This window comes from Mus caroli, unplaced genomic scaffold, assembly GCF_978045245.1.
Source record: "Mus caroli unplaced genomic scaffold, Mus_caroli_1 scaffold_13, whole genome shotgun sequence".
NCBI lineage: Eukaryota > Metazoa > Chordata > Mammalia > Rodentia > Muridae > Mus > Mus caroli.
In genome coordinates this window covers 116,892,914-116,919,223 of record NW_028227268.1, presented here as the reverse complement: position 1 = coordinate 116,919,223, position 26,310 = coordinate 116,892,914, and the positions used below count along the sequence as shown (strand labels likewise).

The following is a 26,310-nucleotide window of genomic DNA, read 5'->3' as shown; positions in this document are numbered from 1 at the left end:
TGAAGTGTGTGAAGACAGCTACAGTGTACTTACATATAATAAATAAATAAATACATCTTTAAAAAAAATAAACTGTTATGTCTAAAATATCTTGAGTCAGAGCTGACCACTGGGCAGCACTTCCTGTACCTGTGTATGAACTCATTGTGGTCTTTTTCCGTTATAAGTTGACAGAAAAAGATGTTTATTATCATAGTTCAGATAATTCTGAGCTATGTTCCTGGTCTGACCAGTGCTAGGACGTGCATTCAATAGACTATTCTTGCTTAACTGAGATCAGTGTTCATATGGTTTGTGTGGAAATTCCCGAACCCCAACACTACCATTTTACTGAGACATAGACAACCTTGCCTCCCAGACTCCTGCTGTCTGGAATTATCATGAAGCCATTAACCTTGGCAGAGTAGACATCCCTCCAATAAGGAACATGCACACTATTTTACAAACAAGTCTTACCCCCACAGCAACCATCAACACTCACAGAGGCCCACACCTTGCTGCCTCTGTTTCAGGGTCAGGAGAGCATGTCATACTGTCCCTTACATGGCCAAGCTGGACTCGGCAGCCTTGGGTGTCCAGGGAAGCATATTCATGGAGAATGAAGGCTTCACTCAGACCATGGACTCTACATCTAGCCCATCTCTGGGTTGGGGTCCTGAGATCGGAGGTCTTGTCACTCGCTTCAGGACTGGGTCCTCAGGCCTCTTCCTTTAGTTTATGTGGTCGCACAGTGCATTATCAGGGAATGTTGGGTAACACTGGCCAAAGCAGTGGCAGCCACACTGAAAACAAATATAGCATCTTTATTTTTCAATGTTCCATGTAAGGGTAGACAAGTCCTGGCCTTTAGTGCGGTCAAGACCAGGTGTTTAGAACCACGTGGAAACCAGGTTAGACAGGCTTGGCCTTCTTGCTCAGTGGCTTGGCCAGAGGAGGGTAAAGGTGCTACGGCTGCTTTGGAAATCTGGCTCAGGCTGCTCTGGCCTGGGCTCCACAGAAATGAGGCGCCGGGCACCACGCTGGCTCAGTGGGATGCAGTCAGAGACACGGACCTCCAGGGTTCGTCCCTCCCTGCAACAGGAAGAGCAGTGGGTCAGAGTGGTAGAGCTCTGTATGCTTACATCCCCGAATGACCCCAGACTCACCCCTGGCAGTGTGCAGCCAGCATGCCCACCAGCTCCCCAATTCGATTGTCCAGTGGTGGTTGGGAACGGTGTAGACACACTACAAGATCATCATGGCCTTGGGCATGTAACACCACCAGCTGATCTCTTCCACTGGTCACACTCAGCCCTGTCACCTGAGAAGACAGCTTGGGGTCAGGGTCACATCAAGCCAACCACTTCCTTCCAGGAGGACTTTCCTGAGCACCATCTGGGGAGCATTGCCCTTGGCGGAGTGTCTGCTCCAGTGTCCAGCCACCCACCTGCCATCCTTGGCTTTTCTCTCTGAGCCCCACTGATGGAGGGGAAAATTGACATGACATCATGCAGTGGAAGTGTGTGCCATAATAGGAAAGTTTACATTCTTGTTGTGTGCTGCTATGACTGTGGAGCTGACGTTTGGCTTAGTTTACTTTGGAAACATTTTTATTGCCACACTAGGATGAAGCCACTGTATCACAGAGGGTGACACCACTGGTCCTTTGACTCTCACAGCAATGAAGTCACCAGAGGTGGGAGACTCCGGCATGACACAACCTGATCCCTGTCTAGTAGGGCTTCTCCTTGCCCTACTAGGAAAAAAAATATTGGGAGCAAAGGACCAACTAGCCATAGAGCCAGGCAAAGGAAGGGACAGGGTCCCACAGAAGGTGGCTGAAAACTATGGTGAGGGCTCAGATCTACGCAGGCAAGGGACCCCCTAAAAAAAGCAAAGTCAGAGAGAGTGACCATTTGGCTTGGCTGGAACATGAAGGTATTGGGGGGGGGGGTTGTCAAGGTACTTGAGAGAGAAAGCCACTATAGGTTTTTCAGAGGAGTGCTGCCACCCGTTAGCTAAGGATGATCTGGGTTATTAATCACTAGCAAACCATGGAGAGGAGAGGTATAGGCTCCCAGGGCCCTCACAGACACACTACAGTTGCTATAGTATATCTACAGTGCTCACCGCCTCCAGAGGCACAGCCCGCATCACCCGGTACTGTCGTCCAGGCTCCAGCTTGTAGAGATACCGATCTGTGAGCAGAAGGGCCCGGTCCCGGCTCTTGCGGAAGCGATTCACCTGCAGAAGAGATGCCTGAGCCCAGGCTGGTACCGCCCATCCTTTCCCTGGCCCAGCAGTTCCTCCCTCTCTGTGTTCTTGCCTCACTGGCTGACCAAGGATGCTGGTTTCAGGAGTATCAGAAGTAACCAGACCTGGGCTGAGGCTGACTCAGGTCTCTCCTGAATCCCTCCAGTCTTTGTTCCCCATGACCTCCAGGCCAAGTACCAACCTTGCGCACATGGCTGGAGAAAAGCACAGTTCCAAAGCCATCCTTCTCCCGAAGTGCCTTTAGTTGCTCAGCAAACAGATGGGAAGCTGTGGGGTTGTCAGTGTCCTGAGGGCAAATGATGGAAAAAGGGGGCTTGGGATGGGGTCTGGGATCATGTTTGACTGACAGAAACTCTCACCAAAACACCACAACTGTCCTTCACCTTGGGAAACCTCAGTCAAGGCCCTGTACAAAGATAAGCAGCTGAGCACCTGGTTTCTATGAAACAAAGGGCACAGAACTTCACTCTTTTGACAGTCTAGCCATCTCCTTATCCTGTATATTAGCCTGGCTGGCCTGGCCTATATGTGTAGTTCTGGAGAAAGCTTTAGAAAGGCAAAAATGGGTTGCATGTCTCATCCAACCACACAGAGACCCAGGATGGTGTCATAGTTAGCACCAGTTGTCAACTTGACACACCCAGGGAAGAGAGAACTTCAATTAAGGAATTGCCTCCACCAGATTGGCCTGTGGCCAGGTCTATGTAGCATTTTTTTGGTTTCTAACTGATCTAGGAGGACTCTGTCCACTGTGGGTGGTGTTATCCCTAGGCAGGAGGGCCTGGGGTGCCTAAAATGATAGCTGAGTAGGCCAGGGAGAGAGAGCCACTAAGCAGCATTCCTCCATGATTTCTGCTTCAGACCCTGCCCCGGGTTCCTATTTTTGCTTTCCTGTATGATGCTCTGTAATCTGTAAACTGAAATGAAACTTTTTCTCTCTGAGATGTGTTTGGTCACAGTATTTATCACAGCAACCGAGAGATGGTAAACTTACAGCAGCCAGGTGAAGTGAAGGGAGCCGGGGGCAGCATAAGTATTGGTGTGTTTGTCTGTCTGTCTGTCTGTGTGTATGCATACATATGTGTGTGCTTGTGCCTGATGGGGCACTGTAATTGAGAACATGAGGGGCAGCTATACCTGTGAACACAGGACTCTCAGGGATCAAACCTGAAGCATGAACCCTTAGGACAGGACCAAGAAGAGGGTTCAGTAGGTCAGGCAACCCCAGGATGGACAGAATGGCTGGTAAAACCCATGGCAGTGCCAGTTCTCAGCCCCTCCATTCCCCTGGATCTGATCAATACTCACAGAGGACAGGTAGTCTCGGGCCCAGGCCCTCTGGCAACCCCAGTCCTGTCGCAATCCTTGCAAGGCCCCCATAGCAGCCACCTTGGCCTTGATCTGAGTCATGTCTGAAGGAGGGATGTTCTTCACTAACTGCCGTGCCCGCCACCTTGAAGAGGACAGGGATCAGAAGATGCCTGTCTCGTTCATCCTTCCTCCAGTCCTTTCCCCCAAAGAGCCATTTCTTTTTTGTTTGTTTGTTTCTGTTTTTGTTTTTTTCGAGGCAGGGTTTCTCTGTGTAGCCTTGGCTATCCTGGAACTCACTCTGTAGACCAGGCTGGCCTCAAACTCAGAGATCCGCCTGCCTCTGCCTCCCAAGTGCTAGGATTAAAGGCATGGGCCACCACTACCCGGCCAAAGAGCCATTTCTTAATCTGATGTTGACTGTCCTTTGGGTCCCAATCCCTGCCTACCTCTCTGGCCTTGGTCCTTTGTACCCAGTGTTTGTAGCTAGGAGACAGCCTCCAAACCCAGAGGCATCATGCGCCTCCTGTTCTGACACTTGCTTTGTCTACTTCTACTGAGACTTCAAGATCCATACCAACACAGTCTTGACTCATTTCCCAGTCTTGACTATCTAGCTTCCCTTGTGAAGACCAGGACACTGGCCCAGCACAGTGCCAGGACAGTCACGGTACACAGATGGCCACTGAATGTCATTCAGTTCTATCTTCCTGCTTCTTGAGGGTGAAGAGTTCAGTGATGTCTCCCAGTCAGGCTCAAATATGCAAAGGACACTGCCTGACTGGGAAGTCTTGTGGTGGGCTGAGGATGGTACCTGCTGAAGAGAACACGGCAAGTGTCCTGGAACGGCTGCAGCACAGCAGGAGGTGTGGGCCATACAAGGTCACGGCCATAGAGTGGGGGCTGCCGTGCAGCCTGGAACCGTCGCTGTAGTTCAATCAGGTGGGCACGCACCTTGTGCCTCCGGAACCAGCGCATGATGGTGTAGATGGCCCTTAGTCGCCGGCAGTGCCACCTAGCCAGGGTGCCCCGCCAAGCCTGGATGGAACACATGGAATGGGCATGGGCTCATTACCAGCAAGACACTAGCCTTCTGAGTCTAGGTATGGCCCTTAGTCTTTCCTGAGTCTTGTCTCAGAGAAAGCTGGCTGCCATGTCTTAGCTCTTAGGTAGGCATGCGGCACTCGAGGACCACAAACTCTGCTCAATACTCAGAAAAGAGGAGCTCGTCTACACCAGACCTTGTAAGCTGGCACTTGTAGATACCCTAGGAAGAAAGCTTGTATGGGAGAGAGGAGAGAGGGGATGGAGATTTTTTCCATGGCTCCTGGAGACAGAGGGTCAGAATGTGATCATCAGAACTAAGACTGAACATCCTACAAGACAAGTAGCCAGGGACCCACACATGACTTCAAAATATCAGGAACGCCATCAGGAGTGGAACAGGGGAGGCATTTCTGCACTATCTGTGTGGACACTGGTCCCTACCGTGGCAGGGGTCCATTTAGCACCCTCTCCTCTTACCTTCTGCAGCAATAACACAATGATGGGAATCAGGCGAGCTCGGCTCTGCTCCAGAGTGACCAGCGTCCTTGGGGATCGGATGAACAGCTTGCTGTGGCCAAAGGCCACATCCCCTTGCAGCCCATGCTGTTCCAGCAGGGCGCTCACCGCATCCCGATCAGAGCCCAGCAGATGGTTGGGCCACGTGTACTCACAGGTCATCTTGTACCTGTCGCCACAGGACATGATGGTGGTACTTGGCATCAGGCAGTACACACGAGTCCCCCCTCCCTTGCCAGCCCTGGAGAGAATGTAGGGGGACTAGGAATTCTCAGAGCTGAAGTCATGCCAGTATGCTTCTGGGATAACCATGGCACAGTGGGCACGCCCTCACCACCTTTCTTCCCATGCCTGCTGCTTGTGTCCTCACATTTAAGCTTGCACATGTACACGTGTTCACACACACACATCTTCCCAGATTTTCTCACAGACATTTTGGTGCCTTGGGCCTGGAGGTGCACTGGCCCTAACTTGTATTATGATGCAAGACATTATTTAGGGTCTCTCTGCTCCCACCCCCTAAATTCCACACAGAAGCCATGGCTCACACTGTAACAGGTGTGGGAGCCTGTACCTGAGCAGGAATCGAGGGTAGGGCTGCCGGGAAGCAAAGCCAGCCCTGCGGACCCTCACATTCTCCAGTAGTCCCAGGTATTCGACCTGGTGACGACAGTGGGCTTCATCGAGCCGCCCAGCCACCTTGTCTTCGTTGGGTTTGATGCAGCGGACATAGAAGGGTTCCTATAGGGACAGAATGCTTAGGGGCCTAAGCCAGTCATTTCTGTGGGTCCTGCCTCAAGAAGCCAGGGCTTCTCAGGTCCCTAAGAGCCTGGGACAGCAGAGATGGGACAATTGAAATCACGGCAGAACAAAGGCTCCAGAGGCCTGGCAGGCAGTGCTCAGAGCTAGGTCTGTCCAGGAAGGAGATAGGAGCCTCTCCAGCCCCACTTCGTCCCATCTTCCCAGAGAGGTTGCCATTTCTGGATGTTCTGTGGTTAACACACCCTTCCATACCCTCCCCACCAATTGATCCTCTGACTTTTGGCCTGAAGCTCCTCTAGAAAACTTAGTGCTGATTTCCTGTCTGTGTGACTCCCAGCTTACCTAGGAGGCAGTGGGCTAGGGGTATGCTAGTTTCAAAGTCTGCCATTGCTCTGTCGCCAGCAGGGCAGACAGGGTTCAAGCAGAGAGAACAAGAATGTCCCTCCATGATGTGTGTCCAGAGCACAGAGAAGGATTTGAAAGGTAATACCTTGGAAGCCAAGTTTTCCACCAGGGCAACCATGGAATTCTTAAAGAGTGTGCCGGCTGTCAGGGGACGCTTGGTCACTTCCGTGATGTCCTGTTGCCCATCTGGCCACATGGCTCGCAAGGTGGGATCCACACTGAAGACATATGCTACATTTACCCAGAGACCCTGGCAGGGCAAAGCCCACCTGACCCAATCTGGCTACATAGTTTTAGTCTTGAACCTCAGGCTGTCTGTGAGTTAAGTAGGGATTAGACCCCAGAGTCCCTGAAGAGTCTAATCCTGGCCCTGCAAGCTGTGCTCACCTATTGTACAGCAGCCGTTTGAAATCCTGGAAGAGAGAGTCTCTGTTCTTGTCAATGAAGCCTTCCACAGAGTACCTGACCAAGACCAGAGTGGGAGAGTAGATTAAGGGTCAGGCTACCAAGAAGTCCCCCACCTTCTGCCACCTGTCTCTAATTTCCTGACTCAGTTTCTTCCAGCCTGCTACCCTCTGCTGGGTCCCTCACTTCTGCATTCACCTTGTCACCTACACCTGTTCTCCTCAGGATAAGTTTCCCTCTGGGGAACGGATTCAAAGGTTAAGGCCCCAGGCCTAAAGCCAAGCATCGCAGCACCAAATCCTACGTCTTTCACGTGCACACTGAGTGGAAAAGCGATCCAATCTCTCTGCTCCTCCATGTACATTAAATACTTGAACAAAGTATTCTTGTACCGAGTTTCTACAAATACCAGCAATTACAGTAACAGTAAAGTTCAACTTTGTGGTATAAGAGCCCCTGAATAATGATCTGGCTCTTGGACTACTAGAAAGTTTATTGATAAATATTGGCTCTGCTTGTAGCACCAGTGAAGATCAAAGGCACGGATTACTGTGAACAAGTATGCGATTGTCTATTTCCTCCTTGGGAAGCTTGCATCAAACACAGTATTCCTCTGAGTTGCCTCAAATTCACTTTAGAGAGGAATGAGAGAGATAAATTATTGGTTGTTATGACAACTCCAGAAAGAAAATCTAGGCTTTGATGCTCAGAGGCAGTGTGCTGGGTAGTTTTTGTCAACATGCCACAAGCCAGAGTTGTCTGAGAATTGCGGACCTCAATTAAGAAAATGACCCCATCAGATTGTAGGCAAATCGGTAGGACATTTTTTGAAAATAATTTTTAAAAGATTCATTCATGTGTCATTATTTTATGTTTAAGGGTATGTCTGTGCATCACTGTGTCTATGGTACCTGTGGAGACCAGAAGGCCTCAGATCCCCTAGGACGAGAGTTATGGACAGTTATAAGCTGTCATGTAGGTTCTGGGAATCCAACCCAAGAGCAGACACTGCTCTTAAACACCAAGCCATCTCTCCAGCCCTGGGACATTCTCTTGATTGATGTGAGAGCACAGACCACTGTGAGCAGAACCATCCCTGGGAAGGCGGTCCTGGGTTACGTAAGAATGCAGGCTGAAGGAGCCACGGTAAGGAAGCATCAAGCACCACTTCTCCATGGCCTGTGCTTCCTTTCCCATCCCTATTTCCCTCAATGATGAACTGCAAATGGAGTGCGTGACAGAAATAAACCTTTTCCTCCCGAAGTTGCTTTGGGTCATTGTCTTTATCGTAGCAACAGAAAGCAAACTAGGAGAGGTGTCTGGGGACTGCAGTGAGCCCTCACCGGGGGACTAATTATCAATGCAGGATCTTAACCAGGACATGATGGTACACACACACACACACACACACACACACACACACACGCACACACGCACACACGCACACACGCACACACAATCCCAGCAACTGGAAGGCTGAGGCAGGAGAACCTTCTTGGTTAGACTGGGCTCTCTAGTAACAACCTATGTAGAACATGTAAAGACTGGGGAGGCAGCTCACTAGCACAGCACTTGCCTACCATGCACACAAGGACCCAAATTTCATCTTCAGAACCAAGAAAGAAAGAAGAAATAGAGGAAGGAAGGGAGGGGAGGGCAAGGCAAGGGAAGAAAAAGAAGAAAAAGGGAAATGCAGGGTTCTGGCTTTCTGGGCTTCACCTTCCAACCCGAAAGTCCCTCAATGACGGGGATTGAGTAGTGCTCTGGAGTGGCATTTTGTTGTTAGTTTTTCTGTAGTTCTTGTTAACAGAGTCTCCCATTATGTAGTCCTGGCTGTCCTGGAAGTCATTATATAAAGCAGGCTGGCCTTGAACTTACAGACATCTGCTTCCAAGTGCTGGGATTAAAGGCATGTGCCACCATGCCCCCATTTGACCTGGGTCTTTTAAAAGAGCTTCTAGATACATACAGCTGGGGTGAGATATAAAATTTTGTGCCTTTCTTGTATCTATGATTCTTGGGACTTAGGGTGGGACTTACGTGACATCGCCTGCATAGTGTTTGATCTGGAAGTCTCGGCCAAACTCCATGGTCTTGTCCGTAGGGCAAAGCTATGGAATAGGCCAAGGTAAGACACAGACAATGGGGGCAACTTTGTAGTTTACACAAAGGGACAATCCTGCAGTCACCCTTGCTGGACAGAGGTAACTGTGACTTTAGTGCCATCAGTCTAAGTTGTTCAAGAACCCTATGTGGCATGAGCATCAGAACCTGTCTATGTGTCCCACCCTCTGTGCTGCCACAGCATGGGGACAGCTAGAACACCTGGCGGCTGGAATAGTGTGGGTGGTGGCGGTGGTGTGTGTCCAGGGTCTGCAGGAAGATTCGGTCAGTGATGGGGCCTGCCGTGCTGCAGGCTTCATCTAACACAGCCAGGATGCCTCGGCGGGGCTGCTCTACAAGTTCCACAATGGTAGCGTTGTTGAAGTACTCGATCTGAAGTGGAGACGGCCAGAAGGGAGGCTCTAGAAAAACTCCTGACACCAGCCAGTCATGTCCCCATGCACAGAGCTGGCTTAGCACCCTCCAGGTCACAGGAGGCTCCTAAGATCCCCTCCTCCCTGACTGCCACCAACTCCCCTCCCCCAGCCCAGCTGCTGTGCTCACGGTCTGCCAGGCGATGCCCTCTCGCTCATACTCCTCCTGCTCTTGCTTCAGGATAAGCTGGATAAAGAGCTGCTGTAGCTTCTCATTGCAGTAGTTGATGCAGAACTGCTCAAAGCTGGGGGTAGGGTGGGACCTTAGAGGGGTTCACTCCTCGGGAGGTGGAGGTAGGTAGTGATGGACAGCTGCCTCTCTTCTAATGTCTCTGCACCGTAGTTTATAAACTCTCCACCCTACCACTCCATGTCCCAGAATAGACTTGGGAGGGAGCCACCACCAAGAGAAGAGAAGGGCTGGGTGTGGTGGCAGACATCTTTAATCCCAGCACTTGGGAGGCAAAGGCAGACAGATCTCTGTGAGTTCAAGGTCAGCCTGGTCTACAAAGCTAGTCCAGGCCAGCCAGAACTCTGTTACATAGAAAATCCTATCTGGAAAAACAAAACAAAACAAAACAAAACAAAACAAAACAAAACACAAGCAAACAAGAACAAGAGAGAGGGAGGGAGGGAGAGGGAGGGAGAGAGAGAGAGAGAGAGAGAGAGAGAGAGAGAGCGAGAGAGAGCGAGAGAGAGCGAGAGAGCGAGAGAGAGAGAGAGCGAGAGAGAGCGAGAGAGAGAGAGAGAGAGAGAGAGAGAGAGAGAGAGAGAGAGAGAGAGAGAGAGAGAGAGAGGTGAGATCCCAAGTTTTGCCTGCCATCAAGTTACCTAACTGACTGAGGGCACAGACAAGGCAAACTTAGAATACTCAAGGACCAACAGGAAAATCTAAACATTTCTTCCTCTTGGAGTAACCAAAGTTTCTGGTGGCCTCAGTGGTTACAGGCGGGGTCAAAGGTACAGATGGGGTTTTCTGTGTTGCCTACCTGTTGACAGGGAACACCTCAAAGCCGTAAATGTCCAGCACCCCAATGACAGTGTCCTTGCCATCATACCGAGGGTCTCGGTCCCGGGGTTCCATGATGCCATTGATCTTGTTCACAACCCACTCAAACAGTCGCTGGTACATTGCCTGGAGCAGAGCATGTTTTTGTGCTACCAGCTCACTAGTATCCTATCACACCTCCATAGTTTTTTGCTCCAACTACTCTGAGAATACCTTTGCACAGGCATCCCGGGCATAGCTGGCCTCAGCCACGGTGTGGCTCTTCTCAATGACTTCTCGGCCTCCTGAAGCCACTGTTCGAGCCAGCAGGGTTCGCAGAACAAGGTCTCTGGGAGTGGCTGTCAGCTTGGCCACATATCCTACCAGGGCCTCGTCAGCCACTTCCAGGCCTCCTTTCTGTGGTCCATTTTCCTCTGTCTCCACAAACTCGATGTTTCCCTGGTGATGAAGAGACCGTGAACAGGCTAGGCTCCATGTCTCCAAAGGAGTCTAGCTCTCCTTTGGATGGAGAGAAGGAAGGAAGGCAGAGGGTGTGGATATGGGAGTCACAGCTTCCACTTAGACAATACTGTCTACTAATCACTGTGGAACACAGACATGACAGAGTTCTAAAGCCTTCAACTGGGGCCTTTTAAAGAGAACTGAAGCCAAAAGTTGCTGAGGAATAGCTATCAGGCCGAGGTGCCAGAGGCTTGATCTTCAAGGCTCAGCTGTTGAGCACAGCCTCTTCCAGACCCCTCCTGGGCTTCGCCAACTCAGACTCAGCAGAGGAGGGAGGCAGCTCAGCTAGAATATCCCCAGTGAGTCCAATCCTTCCCCTCTGGAGGCTCCCAGGCAGGGAGTTAGCCCTCCCAGGTCTTCCAAGCCAAGCTCACCAGGTGTAATATGGCGGCGAGGATGCGATGGATGGACTCCACCTCCTCAGGACTGAAGCCAATGATCCTCATGGCCTCCATCACTCCTTGGTGGCTCTTCTCATCACTGTCCAAGGCCTAGGGAGGAAGGTGCTTACCATCCAGGCTAACATAGGCCCTGGAAGCCTGCCCTTAACAGATCTCAGATCTCCATTGCTGCCACCTGCTCACCCCACCCCTTCTCCTTCACGAATCCCTATTCTTCCATCCCTGGCACTTGCTCATCCTGTATCTGGCCTAAGCCAATCACTGTCCACTCCCTGAGTCTGACTGAGACCTGTACCCCTTGCCCTCACATTGTGCACACCCATGTTGAGCCCAGCTCCCTGACGCGTGAAATTATACACAGCAGGATTTCTTTCCAGATGCAGTCTTTGCAGCTCTTGGTCCTCACTGCCTCGAAGCAACTGAAGGGCACAGAAATTCTTTAGTCAGGCACTGGGTTCCGAGGCCCCTCCTCTACCAATCCCATCCCCCAGCAGAAACAGGATGACTCAGGCACAGAACCCATAGAAAAAACTGACTGTGTCCTCTCATATTTCTCTTGGTGTCTGATGTTGGGACATCTCTCAAGGATCTCCCACCCTTTGGTGTCTGGGGTAAGGTATTATGCTTGGGATAGAGGTTAGGGGAATAAAGTCAGTGGTTCGGGGCAGGTTAGTGTGGGATAGAGAGGGGAAATTGGGGGTAGTGAAGAAGGGATGGAGGACAGGTCCAGCCTCATGCCCTTCCCTGCTTCTCCTGTTTGCTAACTCTCATCCCCTCTCCACTCACAGAGGCTTACCTGGTAGAAGGCATGGAAGTTCCTCTCGCCTACATGCTGCTTGAGAACCCTAGACTGAGGCAAGAGGGGTAATTGGACTCCAGTCTGGGAGGGTGTCTGTGTCAGTGACCCCATCATGTGTTTCCAGGTGGAAAGTAGCCCGGGATCAAGAACGCTGGGACAGAGGGACACTGAAGCCTGGGGAAGAGCCACTAAGAACTCTGTCTTCCTAACAAGTCAGTATGTTCCCAGTCCCCGGGGCCTTTCTCAGAGGGGAAGGGTCTCCGCAGCCAAGCTGCCCACCTTCTCCAGCAGGTAGCTGTGGATGTGTCCACCAACAGGATCCCCCTTGAAGTCGAAGTTGATGTCCATGTACTTGCCAAAGCGGCTGGAGTTGTGGTTGCGATTGGTGCGGGCATTGCCAAAGGCTTCGAGCACGCAGGTGGACTTGAGGAGCACATTCTTCACCCTGTGGACAGAGGGGCCGTGGGGTCAGTGCAACATCCCCATCTAAAAACAACTGCAGCATCTCGGGATGGGCCCGGAAACAGAGCTGGCTGGTAGTGAGGGACTGAGTGGTCTAGCGTGTTCAGCAAATGCTGTGTGCCCATTCCCCATGACCCATCTGTTTTGCAGTAGATCTTTCGCTACAGATGGGTAGTAATGGTTCCATGCTGGGGCACTGACATTCCCGCAAGCATCCTGCCAGCCTCTACCACAACACCAATCACTACAGGAAGAGACAGGCTAAGACTTCTGCAGGGCCTGTATGGGGAGTGGAGGACCAGGCAGACCATCCCATTGCCTGGATCAGGCAGCTGGAATTTGTCTGCCTGACCCTCTTACTAGGCTGCCAATTTCTCCAGGCTTCTGTGGGCTCCCCAAGATGTTCCCTGTCCTGCTTTGAGACACTTGATAACTACCTGTTGATACTATCCCCTCCCCAACTGGCAGTGTATATCCCTTGGCTGAATCTCACCTCCTTCATCTGGAAGGTCCCTGGCGTGGCCTCAGAACTCGGGCAGCAGCCTGGAGCCTTCCCAACAGAAAGTGGCTTAAGCTGGCCTTTACCTTTCTTTTTTCTTTTTCTTTGTTTCTTCCTTCTTCTTCTTCTTTTCTTCTTTTTTTTCCTTTCTAGTCCAAGGCCCTTCCCTAGCAAAGAAGCTTCAACCCAGCTGGGACCCCAGTGCTCACCTCTCTACCTCAGCCCTCTGGCTTGGGTTGGTGACAGCAGCAATGTACTGCATGATGTGCTTGCTGGCTTCTGTCTTCCCTGCCCCACTCTCCCCTGCCGAGAAGATAGGAAATGATAGAACCAACTGGGTTTGGTACCACTAGCCCAGATCCTTGTACCAGTCCAACCCACAGATGTGGAAGCACCATCACCCTCATTTCTTAGTCAGGCGTGGCTCCAGCATCTGGTTCACTGGAACAGGTACCTGAGATGACAATGCAGGTGTCCCTGGATCTGCGCTTCATTGCCTTGTAAGCAGCATTGGCCACGGCGTAAAGATGAGGTGGTCGCTCATAGAGCTCCCGGCCCTGGTACTTGGCAATGGCCTCTGGCCCATACAATGGCAGTTCCTGGTAGGGGTTCACGGATACGAGCACCTCACCAATGTAGGTATAGATACGGCCCTTCTCAAACCTGGGTATAGCAGAACAAGACTTCTACATTCACATCCATGAGAGGCCCACATGGGAGGCCTCCAGCAGTCAGCACCCCCTCCCAGAAAGAGCATAGAGAAGAGAAAAGGGACCTCACTGACTTAAGACCCCTTGGTGCCATCCTCAGTAAGCTGAGCCACCCAGAGCAGCCCTCAGCACAGTGCAAAGGGTGTGGTCCACACTGCTCTCTGCCAGGATGCTCAGGTCTCAGGAACCAGGAATATCCATCCCACAAAGGTAACTGTCCTGCAGGGGTCATCTTTCCCAAGTGACCCCTGCAGGGCAGTTGGGCTGAGACTGTGAAAAGGGGACTCTTCCAGAGAGGGGGACCTTGGTTGTTTCCTGTCTCAGAGTCTAGGCGGGCCCAGATCCGGAAGGGGACTCGCCCTGCCCCACCCAAATCATAGGGTGGTGATTTGCTAGCCTTTGACACCCCCAGCCATGGCCACCACCCCTCTCCAGCACATCTCAAACTCCTCCACCCTTCCGTTTACTAACCATATTAGAAGCAGGAGCCTAGGGCTGTACCTCTCTTGGATTTTGTGCTCTGGTAGGAGTACTAGCCTGTTTGCTCCTTGGGGCCCCAACTGTCCTCTCGGTGTGTGGGGCCCGCCCAACCCCGGGCAGGCCTCTTCAGGGTTCCTCTTTCTCTGCCCCCTCTGACAAGCCACTCCCTGGGACTACAAGTTTTGTGACCCGCAGCCACTGTCTTCCTCAGCTCAGCATACAAAGCATGGAAGGCATGCTTGTGAGCTTGCTTTTCACAAGAATGAGGTAGTCTAACAAAGCATTGAACTCATTTCCTGGATACAGCTCTCCATGTGTCAGCCCAGGATCTCCATCTCTGCACCTAGTGAGATTCCTGGCCCCCAGTTGCTCTCTAAGGAGCTTCCTAGCACACAACAATCCTCCCTAGGAGGTGTGCATGAAGTCCAGCTGCACACAAGGCCATTTAACATGCCGTGCTTCTAGCTCCTGGACCCCTCCCTGCCTTTTTCAGTGAGAAAGCAGGCTGGACTGTCAATTCTCCTAGTCCTAGCCTGTGAACCCTCCCATCCCAGAGCATCATATCAGCATCATATCTGCTTGCTTCGATTATTGCGATTCTGGGGTGGAGCGCACTTCATTTTGGAGTTCCTAAGGAAACTCAAGTCGGGTCACACATGAGACCCAGGGAAAAAGCATCAGCAGGTGACAGAGAGGAGATGCAGTACGTTCCTGGTCCCCATGACTTTGCCCATCTTCCTCAGGGCTTATCACACTCTGGGCTTGTCAACCAGGGTGTGGTGAGGGCGGCTAGGCAGCTCCATTCCTGACAGCTGGTTACTTTCTGAGAGACCATTATCTCCTGGAGATGCTACCATTTCAGCCTGTATTATCTAGGTATGTGTAGCCGTGTCCCCATTCCTGACGATGGGACCAGGGTACCTTCAGGGCTTCTCTCAGGTCTGCGTGGATGAGAAGGGAGGAAAGGAAGGAAAGAAGCCCAGTACTGCATCCCCACCCCCACCTCACATCTACCTGAGCTCTAGGTTCTTCATGAAGTCCTCCATGGTCAGTTGATCCAAAAGCACGAAGTCTGGTTTCCCATACTCAGGGCCTTCTTCGTCCTCCATCCTGCCCGCTGCAAGCATCCACGGCAGGTCGCCAGAGCTTTCTGTACAGAGGTGAAGGGGAAGACAGAAAGGGGAGGCCCAGCCCTGCCTGACTACTGCAGTACTTCAGTAAAGTAGGAAGTGGGTTCTGCCCGGGGAGTTTGGCCCTGCCCATTGCTACTCCCCTGCCTTGGTGCTTCAGACACTGCTTCCTGCTCCCTGGCCCACAAGGTCCATGCCTAACGGTCTGTTCTGATGGGATCTTTACTGGCTTCCTTAAAGCTCTTTCCAAGCTAGGTTTGGCCATACCTGTCTGTAATCCCAAGCACTCCAAAGATTACGGGCAGGCTGGAATTCTCCCTCCCCTTGTCTTTCTGTCTTTCTGTCTTTCTTTCTTTCTTTCTTTCTTTCTTTCTTTCTTTCTTTCTTTCTTTCTTTCTTCCTTTCTTCCTTTCCTTCCCTTCCTTCCCTTTCTTTCTTTCTTTCTTTCTTTCTCTTTCTTTCTTTCTTTCTTTCTTTCTTTCTTTCTTCCTTTCTTCCTTTCCTTCCCTTCCTCTTTCTTTCTTTCTTTCTTTCTTTCTTTCTTTCTTTCTTTCTTTCTTCCTTTTTTCCTTTCTTCCTTTCCTTCCCTTCCTTCCCTTCCTCTTTCTTTCTTTCTTTCTTTCTTCCTTTTTTTCCTTTCTTCCTTTCCTTCCCTTCCTTCCCTTCCTCTTTCTTTCTTTCTTTCTTTCTTTCTTTCTTCCTTTCTTCCTTTCTTCCTTTCCTTCCCTTCCTTCCCTTCCTTTCTTTCTTTCTTTCTTTCTTTCTTTCTTTCTTCCTTTCTTCCTTTCCTTCCCTTCCTTCCCTTCCTCTTTCTTTCTTTCTTTCTTTCTTTCTTTCTTTCTTTCTTCCTTTCTTCCTTTCCTTCCCTTCCTCTTTCTTTCTTTCTTTCTTTCTTTCTTTCTTTCTTTCTTCCTTTCCTTCCCTTCCTTCCCTTTCTCTTTCTTTCTTTCTTTCTTTCTTTCTTCCTTCCTTCCTTCCTTCTTTCCTTCCTTTCCTTCCCTTCCTTCCCTTCCTCTTTCTTTCTTCCTTCCTTCCTTCCTTCCTTCCTTCCTTCCTTTCTTCCTTTCTATCTCTGTAGTCCAAGCTGGCCTCCCCAAAGTAGTTAGGATTATAACAGGCTCAGCAAAAAAGGATGCTTCTTTTTTTTTTTTTTTTTTTTTTTTTTTTTTGGTTTTTCGAGACAGGGTTTCTCTGTATAGCCCTGGCTGTCCTGGAACTCACTTTGTAGACCAGGCTTGCCTCGAACTCAGAAATCTGCCTGCCTCTGCCTCCCAAGTGCTGGGATTAAAGGCATGCCAACAGATATTTCTTGGCCCCTCGTGGTTACCCAGCTGTACATCGCTGCCCCAGAGCTCAACATTAGCCAGGGGTGGCCACAATAGAGTTTAAACCATAAAGACTTCCTGCCTGACCCAACAGATGAGGCAGTGGTGGGAACTCAGCACCCTGCGATTCCTCCCCACAGTGACAAGGGAGGGGAGGGGTACACTCTCCAGCCCTCTAGTGGGCTAGCCTTTGGTAGGACCCTCTTGCATATGCTCAGCTTCGTTCACTCATCCAGCCTCTGAGATAAAACCATTATCTCTTGGAGCTCTGGGGCCTCATCTTAGCTCTCACAGATCTTGGTTTATAGTTGAGCTTGTAGATTAGTGGTACATTGAAAAATGGCTCCAGGACAGTCAGGACTATACAGAGAAACCCTGTCTCAAAATAAATAAATAAATAAATAAGAAAGAAAGAAAGAAAGAAAGAAAGAAAGAAAGAAAGAAAGAAAGAAAGAAAGAAAGAAAAATGGCTAGGCGACCACTGAGGTTTCTCTGTGCAGTCCTCCCTCCTGATTACAGGGTCTGCCAGTGGGCGGCTCTCTCTGCTCCCTTGATGGCAGGCCCGCATGTTCCCAAATATGTGTTATTTGCAGGCCAATTTTGAGAGAGCTTGTATTCACAGATATCTGACAACTGTATTTTGTTTTGTTTTTGCTTTGTTTGTTGTTGTTCTTGTTGTTTTGAGATAGGGCTTCTCTGTGTGTCCTTGACCTGGAAGTAGCTCTGTAGACCTGGCTCACTTCAAACTCAGAGATCTGCCTGCCTCTGCCTCCCATGTGCTGGGATCAAAGGTGGGATAAAGTGTCACCATCTGCTGACACTTGTATTTCAACCTTTCCATTTGTTTTATGTTTTTTTTTTTTTTTAAAGATTTATTATAGCCGGGCGTGGTGGCGCACGCCTTTAATCCCAGCACTCGGGAGGCAGAGGCAGGCGGATTTCTGAGTTCGAGGCCAGCCTGGTCTACAGAGTGAGTTCCAGGACAGCCACGACTACACAGAGAAACCCTGTCTCGAAAAACCAAAAAAAAAAAAAAAAAAAAAAAGATTTATTATATGTAAGTACACTGTAGTTATCTTCAGACACTCCAGAAGAGGGCATCAGATTTCGTTACGGATGGTTGTGAGCCACCATGTGGTTGCTGGGATTTGAATTCGGGATCTTCGGAAGAGCAGTCGGCGCTCTTAACCACTGAGCCATCTCGCCAGCCCCCCCATTTGGTTTTTAAAATTATTTAATAATGCAACATAACTAATGAAGTTTAAGTTCTAATCCACCATGTGGTAAAAGCAGGTATCACTAGTGATAAGATGAGCCACTGGCCAGAACTGTCCCAGATGCAGTAGTTTGGCTCTGGCTCCTTCCTGGGGCAGTACAGCCCTTGCGCCCCAATCAGGCTGCTTCCGTTTAAGCCTGGCATGAGAGCATTCCATCCGCAGCCTTTGGTAGGGTTTCCCCAAACCGGGGACTCCCACCCTTGGGTTTCACTTCGCAAAACCCCAGGCCTTAAAAAGCTCTGGGACTTGTGATTCAAACAAGAAGAGACGTGGGTGAGTTCCCTGAAATACAGAACTCTGCAGTCGTCAAAAATTACACCTGTCATGACATAGTGTATTTGGGGGTTTTTCTTCTAACCACTTAAAAATCCCAAGATCATTCTTAAGTCAGAGGTTGACTCTCAGGTGTAGCATTAGGCTCTGGTTGTTTCTACACCCTGTTAGCACGTGATTAAGCCTCTAGCACGACCTACACAGGAGTTACTCTTTCACACTGTTGAAGCTAAAGAGAGGACACATTCATTTCTCCCTGGATTGAACCAACTATGGGCCCTTTCTGCACCAAACCCCGAAGCTCCAGTTGTTGAGAGAAGGGTTGGTCAGGAGGTACCCACTTGAAGCTTCCTCATGGTATGGTCCTTATATCAAACTTGCAGGGCACAGCAAACTTGCAGATAGGGCAATAGGGTGAAGCCACCACCCACTCCAGTCTGCTAGGGACTGAGGAAACCCTAGCAATTCTACTGTCTAGGTTAGTGGCAAACTGACTATCTATGGGTGTTTGTGTGTCTCAGCAATGAAGCATCTTCTGTTGGCACCCACCAGTCTGCTCCTTACAGCAGCTTTGCCATAAAACTTTCCCCGATAAAATTGAACCACAGCGTGCTGTGTGTGTGTCTGTGTGTAGTGTTAAGTGTGTGTGTAATTTGAGTGCTATCTTCCTTCATGCACACCAGAAGAGGAAATCAGATCCCAATACTTATGACCGTGAGTCACCACATGACTGCTGGGCAGTAAACTCAGGATCTCTGGAAGATCAGTCAAGTGTTCTTAACTGCCATCTCGGGCGTTTTACCTAGTTTTAAAGTTTGTATGTGTGTGTGTGATGTGCATTTGGGGTACGGGAATTGATGGTCTCTTGTTAGGGTAGTTTTTGTTGTGTCTAATATGGATGTGGGGGGTATGGCATCTCTGGGCACTGTTCCATTCACGAAGTCAGTAGTAATGGAAACTCACCGTACCTCCAATGACCAATTTTGCCAGGCCTTGCCCACTACATCTCCTGACAATACCTATGTAAGCTAACCTGTGGGCATACCCATGGACAGGCCATACTTTTAGACTGAATAGCTGACATTCAGGGGAATATCTCTCACTTGATTTTTTTTCCCCTTAAAGATTTATTTAAGTGAGCACACTGTAGCTGTCTTTAGACACACCAGAAGAGGGTATCAGATTCCATTACAGGTGGTTGCTGGGAATTGAACTAGGACCTTTGGAAGAGCTGTCAGTGCTCTTAACCCTCTTAAACTAAGCCATCTCAACCAGCCCAATTGAAATTCCTGGTTTTTGGTTTATTTTTGTTTTTTTTTAAGACAGGGTTTCTCTGTATAGCTCTGGCTGTCCTGGCACTCACTTTGTAGACCAGGCTGGCTTCGAACTCAGAAATCTGCCTCCCAAGTGCTGGATTAAAGGCGTGTGCCACCACCGCCCAGAGCCTCCATTTGTCTTATGCACTGGTGCCCAAGGCGGCTAGAAGAGGGTGTCAGATCCCCAGGAGGAAGTTTCAAGGGGCTGAGCTTTCATATGGGTGCTAGGAATTGAGCCCAAGCAGCAGCCTTGCCTGTCCTGGAACTCACTTTGCAAACCAGACTAGTCTCAAATTCATGGGTGATCTGCCTGCTTTTCCAGTGCTGAGATTAAAGGCGCGCCCAGCCAGGGTAAATTATGTACCCTAGGATGCGAAGAGACAAGGATGGATGTCAGGTTATCTTCTAGAACTGCAGTTACAACTGTCTGATACAGGTACTGGAAGCACAAACCCTTGACTGCTACACCCTGGCAGTGTAGCAGTCAAGATTCTATCAGCCAAGAGCAGATCCTCAGGATCTCGCGGTACAGTCCCCCTGTACCTCACCCCCAACTAAGCCTTAATGGGACAACTCCAGCACCCCTCCTCCATTCAACCAAGTGCAAGTTCCAAATGGTCATTAAAAGTATATAAGCAGACATGATGTAGGTGGCACACGGAATCACCTGCATGTACTTGATTGAGAATGGAAAGGCACCTTCGTTTACCTGGGCTGCCACCAGTGTTTTTAGCACATGTAATGTATAAACAGGCTAAGACAAGTCATGGATAAAATCTCATCTTTCTTTTTGAAACAGGGACCTTTGTAACCCAGGCCAGCCTCATCTTCTTGACTCTGATGTATTCTGATTAGCAGGTGTGCTTGCCTCTAGCTGGCTACAATACCCATGGTTTATTCTATTCAAATGTCAGACAATAGGCCAGCTGGGCTCCTTATTCAAGAGCTGAAGGAGTCTGGGAGGAGGACAAACACATAGAATCAAGCTCAGGCCAACCAGAAACTTGGGATTCTTCTAGAATCCAACAAGAGGACTTAAACCTGATCAACACAACTGGAGTCTCATTTCTATTTATTAATCTACTTATTTATTTCATGTATGTCAGTACACCATCACTGTCTTCAAACACACCAGAAGAGGGCATCGGATCCCCATTAGATAATTGTGAGCCACCATGTGGTTGCTGGGAATTGAACTCAGGACCTCTGGAAGAGCAGTCAGTGCTCTTAACCGTTGAGTCATCTCTCTCTCCAGCTCTGGAGTCTCCATTTCTGCATCTGCAAAGATTAAAAACACCAAGTTACACTGTAAAGAGGCACTATCATGAGACTAAGGGTTGCTGTACATGGCCACTGCCATGAGGGGCAGTGGTATAGCCCAACTAGAGTTTGAGCCCCGACTGCACCCCCAGTGAGCCAATAGGCCCATTGGTCCCTTCTGTAGCAGCCCACTCCCACTCCATCTAGAATCACGACTTCCTCATGGACACTGCTGGAATCAAGCCAGAGGCAAATGCCACCTACAAGAATCCGCACCCAGGAGTCTAACCTTTCTGAGATTTAACCACATGACTTGTAACATGGAAAGGTCATAGGTCTCTCATTGTCTTTAAATACACTTTAACCAGATGACTGAGTCATGGACAATTACTAAGCCACACAGAAGTAGAGCCCGAGCTTCCTGGCACAGGCTGGTAATTCAAACTCTAGGGGGGTAGAAACATGAGATAAGGAGTTCAGAGCCATCACTGGCTACATAGCAACTCTGAGGCCAGCCTAATTCCAGATGTGACCCATGTCTTCTTGCACCCTTACCTCTTTGGTGGAAGTTCCACGAAACAGCCTGATGGTCTCTGAAGTGCTATCAAGTTTCTTCTAACTCTAGCACCTTAGGTTTCCTAGACTGAAGGAAGAGTCAGTGAGCCAGATGCATAACAGTAAGCTGGCAACTGTCCACGTACCATTTACCCCACAGCTTCCATACCAAAAACAGGACATTCCACTTCAACACAACTCAGTCATGACCGGCACTCCAGAAAAGAACACAGGCTGTAGGACTAGAGATGCCTGCTATCAAAGAAGAAAACCAATTCCTGCAAGCTGTTCTCTGACCTTGATGTTCTGTGCCATCCATTGGCCCATACCTACCCATGGACATGCACACAAAAGAAGTACAATTAAAGGTTTGAGTTAAGGGGCTGGAGATAGCTCAGCAGTTAACATCACTGACTGCTCTTCTAGAAGTCCTGAACTCAGCAACCACATGGTAGCTCAGAACCATCTGTAATGGGATCTGATGCCCTCTTCTGGTGTGTCTGAAGTCAGTGACAGTGCACTCACATGTGACAAAGATTTGAAACGAGGGCCTGGTGTGGTAACACACACCCTTAATCCCAGTACTTGGGATTAAGTGTTTAAGGACCAGTGAGACCCCTGGCATGAAACATACCCCAGGCCAAGCATGCCTGAGGATTGGGAGTTCAAGCTCACCCTCATCTAACCAGTTTAAAAACAAAACAAAAAACAACCTCCCAACACCAATGCCTTCCTTTGCCTCGAGGCTTTCCTTAGGTATTGGCACAGCAGCCAGATTTCAACCATCTGCAGGCTCTCCGACTTTTAAGAACCAGGCCTAAGGCCCGGCATGGTGGCGCACGTCTGTAATCCCAGCACTGGGGGGGGGGGGGGGGGTGTAGAGGCAGGTGGATTTCTGAGTTCCAGGCCTAGGGCGCAAATGGAACCAAAACCACGTGTCACCACACCTGGGGTTTTACTTGAACACCAGGGACCCAACTCGGGTACTCCTGCTGTATTTTGTAACTGTTTTAAGGATTTAATACTTTGTACTAACTCTGGAGCACAGAAAAATATTCAGCTGGGTGTGGCCTCACGCACCTTTAATCCCAGCACTCAGGGCAGAGGTGAGTGGATCTCTTTTGAGTTCCAGGACAGCAAGAACTACAGAGAAACCTTGCCTCAAAACAAAACCAAAAAGAAATGACTTATTTGCCTCTGCACCATGAGCAGAACTATCCCACACAGTTAAGCAAAACAAAAACCCAGGGAAGTGCGGCATTGCAATTGCAAATCTTACGGGCTTGTAATTTATCCACGTGGCAGGTGTCTGCCATATTGTCTGAAATTTCTATAACCTTGCTCTGGAGAGAGCAGGGCAAGGCCTCAAACCACTTCAAAATTGTTCTGGCAAGCACTGTAGGAATGCACAGGGTCACTGCAGACCCAAGCACGCTGGAGGCTTGCTAAGTATATCACTCCAATCCTGCACGACCCACACTGCAGTCTCCCAGTCCCTAGAAGTCTAGGGGAGAGAATTAGTCCTGAAAATGAATTCAAGATACGGAGTTTGGCTTCACCGGCCACCGAGCTTCCACAACTGACTTACCAGGACATCTTCCAGAGCTCGGTCATCCCTTCCACGCTGTAGGGCCACCCCCAGGGCCTCGATGTCCACCTAGGAGGGGAGACAAGACAGATTCAGCGCAGCCTGTGCGTATCACCCAGTTCTAGCCCCTCCGAACGTTCTCTCGTAAAAGGAAAAAAAAAAATCTCTTGAGGGAAGACTCTGCTTGCTTGGGCGGAACTAGCTGGGGTTGAAAAGGTATCTCCCAGAAACAGGCCTAACTCACCCGGTGGCACGTGTCTCCCCAGGGCAAACGTCCCTGCTCCACTGCAGGCTGACCTCCTGCCACCGAGCTCAGCCATCTTTACCTGGACTCGGAATAGCCCTGCACGGCGCCTGTGCCCTGATGACGGAAGATAAGGTGAGGGCCGCAGCACGTGCGAGGAAGGACCCGCCAGCCATGGCTGCCAGCTGAGGACGCACACGTGTGCTTAAAGTTACCGTCACAGCAGCGAGCCGCGCACGCGTAACGTCACCACGCAGCCCCGCCCAAAGCCGCGTGCGCGGGCTCCAGGACGCTGACGTCAGCGCCCCTGGGGCGTGGCCTCGAGCGCGGGCTGAGCCCGCCACCCCAACTGGCTCCTGATGGTGGCGGTTGACCGAATGCGGACCTCAGACTCAGAGGCTGCCTTCTGCATCCTATCCTTTTAGTAATCCGGGTTCCAAAGCTAGAGCCTGGAACCGGAGGTAGCCAGGGCAGCTCAGGCTGTCCCATCCGGGTGAGAGCCCCGGCTGGGAAACACGTGTATGCTGGGCCCTGGGATGGACCAACACAACAATAACCAACAACAAAGTGATGTGAATGGACCAGAAAATGAGAGGGGGCAGGAAAGAAAACCTCGGTCAGCCCTATTCTACAGCATTTTTATTTTCTTTATTTTTTGTTTGTTTTGTTTTTCGAGACAGAGTTTCTCAGTGAAGCCCTGGCTGTCTTGGAACTCTCTGTAGAACAGGCTGACCTCGAACTCAGATCCACCTGCTTCTTCTGCCTCCACAGGATTGAGATTAAAGGCGTGGGACACCACTGCCCTTCTTTTCCTTTCTTTTAAAAATATATGTCTGTCCTTTTTTCACCTTCCAACATGGACTTCTTCACGAATTTGCTGCAGAAACAAGCACCACAAGAAGCAAGAATCTTTGTAATAGTTACCAAAGCTTATGGCCACACTCAGATCAGAAGTCACCGGAGGGGCTGGTGAGATGATAAGAGCACCGGACTGTTCTTCCGAAGGTCCGGATTTCAAATCCCAGCAACCACATGGTGGCTCACAACCATCTGTAACGAGATCTGACTCCCACTTCTGGAGTGTCTGAAGACAGCTACAGTGTACTTACATATAATAAGTAAATAAATAAGACAGCTACAGTATACTTACATATAATAAATAAATAAATAAATAAAAGAAGTCACCGGAGAACCCATTTCCAAGCACAGGGCCTTGAACTTGCAAATGCTCTACTGTCACATCCTCAGCTCTTTCTTGAATTTTTCTTTTTCTTTTTTCCCCCCTCTTTTTGGAGGTGGGTGGCTTAGTTCTCATTAAATTTCTAGTGACACAAAACACAGGCTCATACCTGAAAAGGGGCAAAGACTTTATTTTTGGCCCAGGAAAGTAGATCTGCAGCGAAAGGTTCTTGCCACTAAGCCTAAGTTTGAACCCCAGAAACTATAAGTTGGAAGGAAAGGGGACTTCATCAAATTGTTTGCCCACTCCACTTGTAGGCTGTGGTATGTGCATGCTTACGTGTCACACATACAAACACACAAATGTAACAATAAAAATTACAAAGAGTTTTTTTTTTGGTTTTTCGAGACAGGGTTTCTCTGTGTAGTCCTGGCTGTCCTGGAACTCACTCTGTAGACCAGGCTGGCCTCGAACTCAGAAATCCGCCTGCCTCTGCCTCCCAAGTGCTGGGATTAAAGGCATGCGCCACCACGCCCGGCTACAAAGAGTTTATAATTGGTGCTGTAGAGATGGCTCAGTAGTTTAAAGCACTTGCCACTCTTACACAGAACCCAGATTCAGTTCCCAGCATCCACATGGTGACTGACAACTATCTTTAACTGCAGTTCCAGGGATCTGCACATTCAAGTAGCTGGGATTACAATCCTAGCTCACCAGGCCCAGCTGGGAGTCATCTTTTCTAAATGTAGTTGTCAGAGGACTTGAGGCTCCATCTTTCAATGCTTTAATGACAAGAGCTTGTTCCTTGACTCCAAATTGCAAAACCTGCCTGTTTTGGGCCAACACGATGGCTCACTGGGTAAAGAAAGGCATTTGACACCGAGCCTGATGACCTGAGTTTGACCCCTGGCACACTTGTGGTAGGAGAGGAGCAAGTCCCACAAGTTGTTCTTTGAACTCCATGCATGTGCACGCATTAAATAACTATAATTTAAAAAATGAAGCCCTACTTGTGTTATTAAATTTTAAAAAAAATATTGTATGTGTATATGTCTTAGGATTTCTATTCCTGTCATAAAACACCGAGACCAAAGTCAACGTGGGGAGGAACAGGTTTGTTTCACTCAGTTTCATAAAACAGCTCATTATCAAGAGCAGCAAGGACAGGAACTCAAGCAGGGCCGGGACCTGGGGGGGCAGAGCTGACCAAAGGCTATGGACGGGTTCTGCTGACTGCCTTGCTCATCGATGCATGCTCAGCTTGCTTTCTTACAAAAAGCAGGCTTATGGGACCACCAGTCTAGGGATGGCCCCACCCACAGTGGGATGGATTCTCCCCCCATCAATCATTAAGAAAATGCCCCTGCCGGGCCTTTAATCCCAGCACTCTGGAGGCAGAGGCAGGTGGATTTCTGAGTTCAAGGCCAGCCTGGTCTACAAAATGAGTTCCAGGACAGCCAGGGCTATACAGAGAAACCCGAAACCCTGTCTCGAAAAACAAAACAAAACAAAACAAAACAAAACAGAAAATGCCCTACAGCCAGATCTTTTGTTTGTTTGTTTGTTTGTTTTTTGAGACAGTTTCTTTTTTTTTTTTTAAAGATTTATTTATTTATTATACGTAAGTACACTGTAGTTGTCTTCAGACACTCCAGAAGAAGGAGTCAGATCTCATTACGGATGGTTGTGAGCCACCATGTGGTTGCTGGGATTTGAACTCAGGACCTTTGGAAGAGCAGTCAGAGCTCCTAACCACTGAGCCATCTCACCAGCCCCGAGACAGAGTTTCTCTGTATAGAAATCGGCCTGCCTCTGCCTCCCAAGTGCTGGGATTAAAGGCGTGTGCCACCACGCCCGACTCTATAGCCAGATCTCATGGTGACATTTTCTCAATTGAGATTCCCTCCTTTCAAATAACTCTGGCCTGTGTCAGAGTTAAATCACAGCATGGGTGTTTTGCCTGCATGTGTCTGTGTGTGTACTCCATGTGTGTGTATGTGTGTGTGTGAGTGTGTGTGGTGTGTGTGAGTGTGTGTGTGGTGTGTGTGTGTGAGTGTGTGTGTAGTAT

The 26,310-nt window shown here is 49.5% G+C and overlaps 1 protein-coding gene, 1 long non-coding RNA gene and 1 other non-coding gene across 4 annotated transcripts; all 3 read right to left on the bottom strand.

Moving 5' to 3' along the window:
• Positions 1 to 783: 783 nt before the first annotated feature.
• On the bottom strand, positions 784 to 15,295 carry Myo1g (myosin IG). The gene is made up of 22 exons (XM_021176121.2): positions 15,109 to 15,295; positions 13,359 to 13,567; positions 13,114 to 13,207; positions 12,223 to 12,388; positions 11,941 to 11,994; positions 11,453 to 11,563; positions 11,118 to 11,234; positions 10,456 to 10,680; positions 10,223 to 10,368; positions 9,364 to 9,478; positions 9,022 to 9,192; positions 8,737 to 8,807; positions 6,679 to 6,753; positions 6,377 to 6,509; positions 5,699 to 5,865; positions 5,086 to 5,293; positions 4,376 to 4,599; positions 3,562 to 3,706; positions 2,435 to 2,539; positions 2,110 to 2,223; positions 1,146 to 1,300; positions 784 to 1,071 (listed from the first exon to the last, which is right to left on the bottom strand). The coding sequence occupies exons 1-22, from the start codon at positions 15,219 to 15,221 to the stop codon at positions 915 to 917; spliced, it is 3,075 nt and encodes a 1,024-aa protein (XP_021031780.1). The 5' UTR covers positions 15,222 to 15,295; the 3' UTR covers positions 784 to 914.
• A 5,171-nt stretch (positions 15,296 to 20,466) lies between these two features.
• LOC110306087 (uncharacterized) lies at positions 20,467 to 23,298 on the bottom strand. Of its 2 annotated transcripts, none has more exons than XR_002379225.3 (4): positions 23,063 to 23,288; positions 22,819 to 22,887; positions 21,231 to 21,318; positions 20,467 to 20,693 (listed from the first exon to the last, which is right to left on the bottom strand). It is a non-coding gene; the product is annotated as an uncharacterized LOC110306087 (long non-coding RNA). The 2 variants fall into 2 exon arrangements; XR_002379226.3 differs by having other exon boundaries at positions 20,468 to 20,693; positions 23,145 to 23,298.
• LOC115032662 (small nucleolar RNA SNORA9) lies at positions 22,546 to 22,678 on the bottom strand. Its single transcript, XR_003838293.1, has one exon. It is a non-coding gene; the product is annotated as a small nucleolar RNA SNORA9 (small nucleolar RNA).
• Positions 23,299 to 26,310: the final 3,012 nt, after the last annotated feature.

What these genes read in the sequence shown, in the direction of transcription:
- Myo1g (XM_021176121.2), bottom strand. Translation starts at nt 15,221, where the DNA reads ATGCTTGCAGCGGGCAGGATGGAGGACGAAGAAGGCCCTGAGTATGGG. An exon ending in ACAGCTACCTGCTGGAGAAG is followed by an intron (nt 11,995 to 12,222) that starts GTGGGCAGCTTG and finishes CTCTTGCCTCAG; the next exon opens with TCTAGGGTTCTCAAGCAGCA. An exon ending in ACTTCCATGCCTTCTACCAG is followed by an intron (nt 11,564 to 11,940) that starts GTAAGCCTCTGT and finishes TGTGCCCTTCAG; the next exon opens with TTGCTTCGAGGCAGTGAGGA.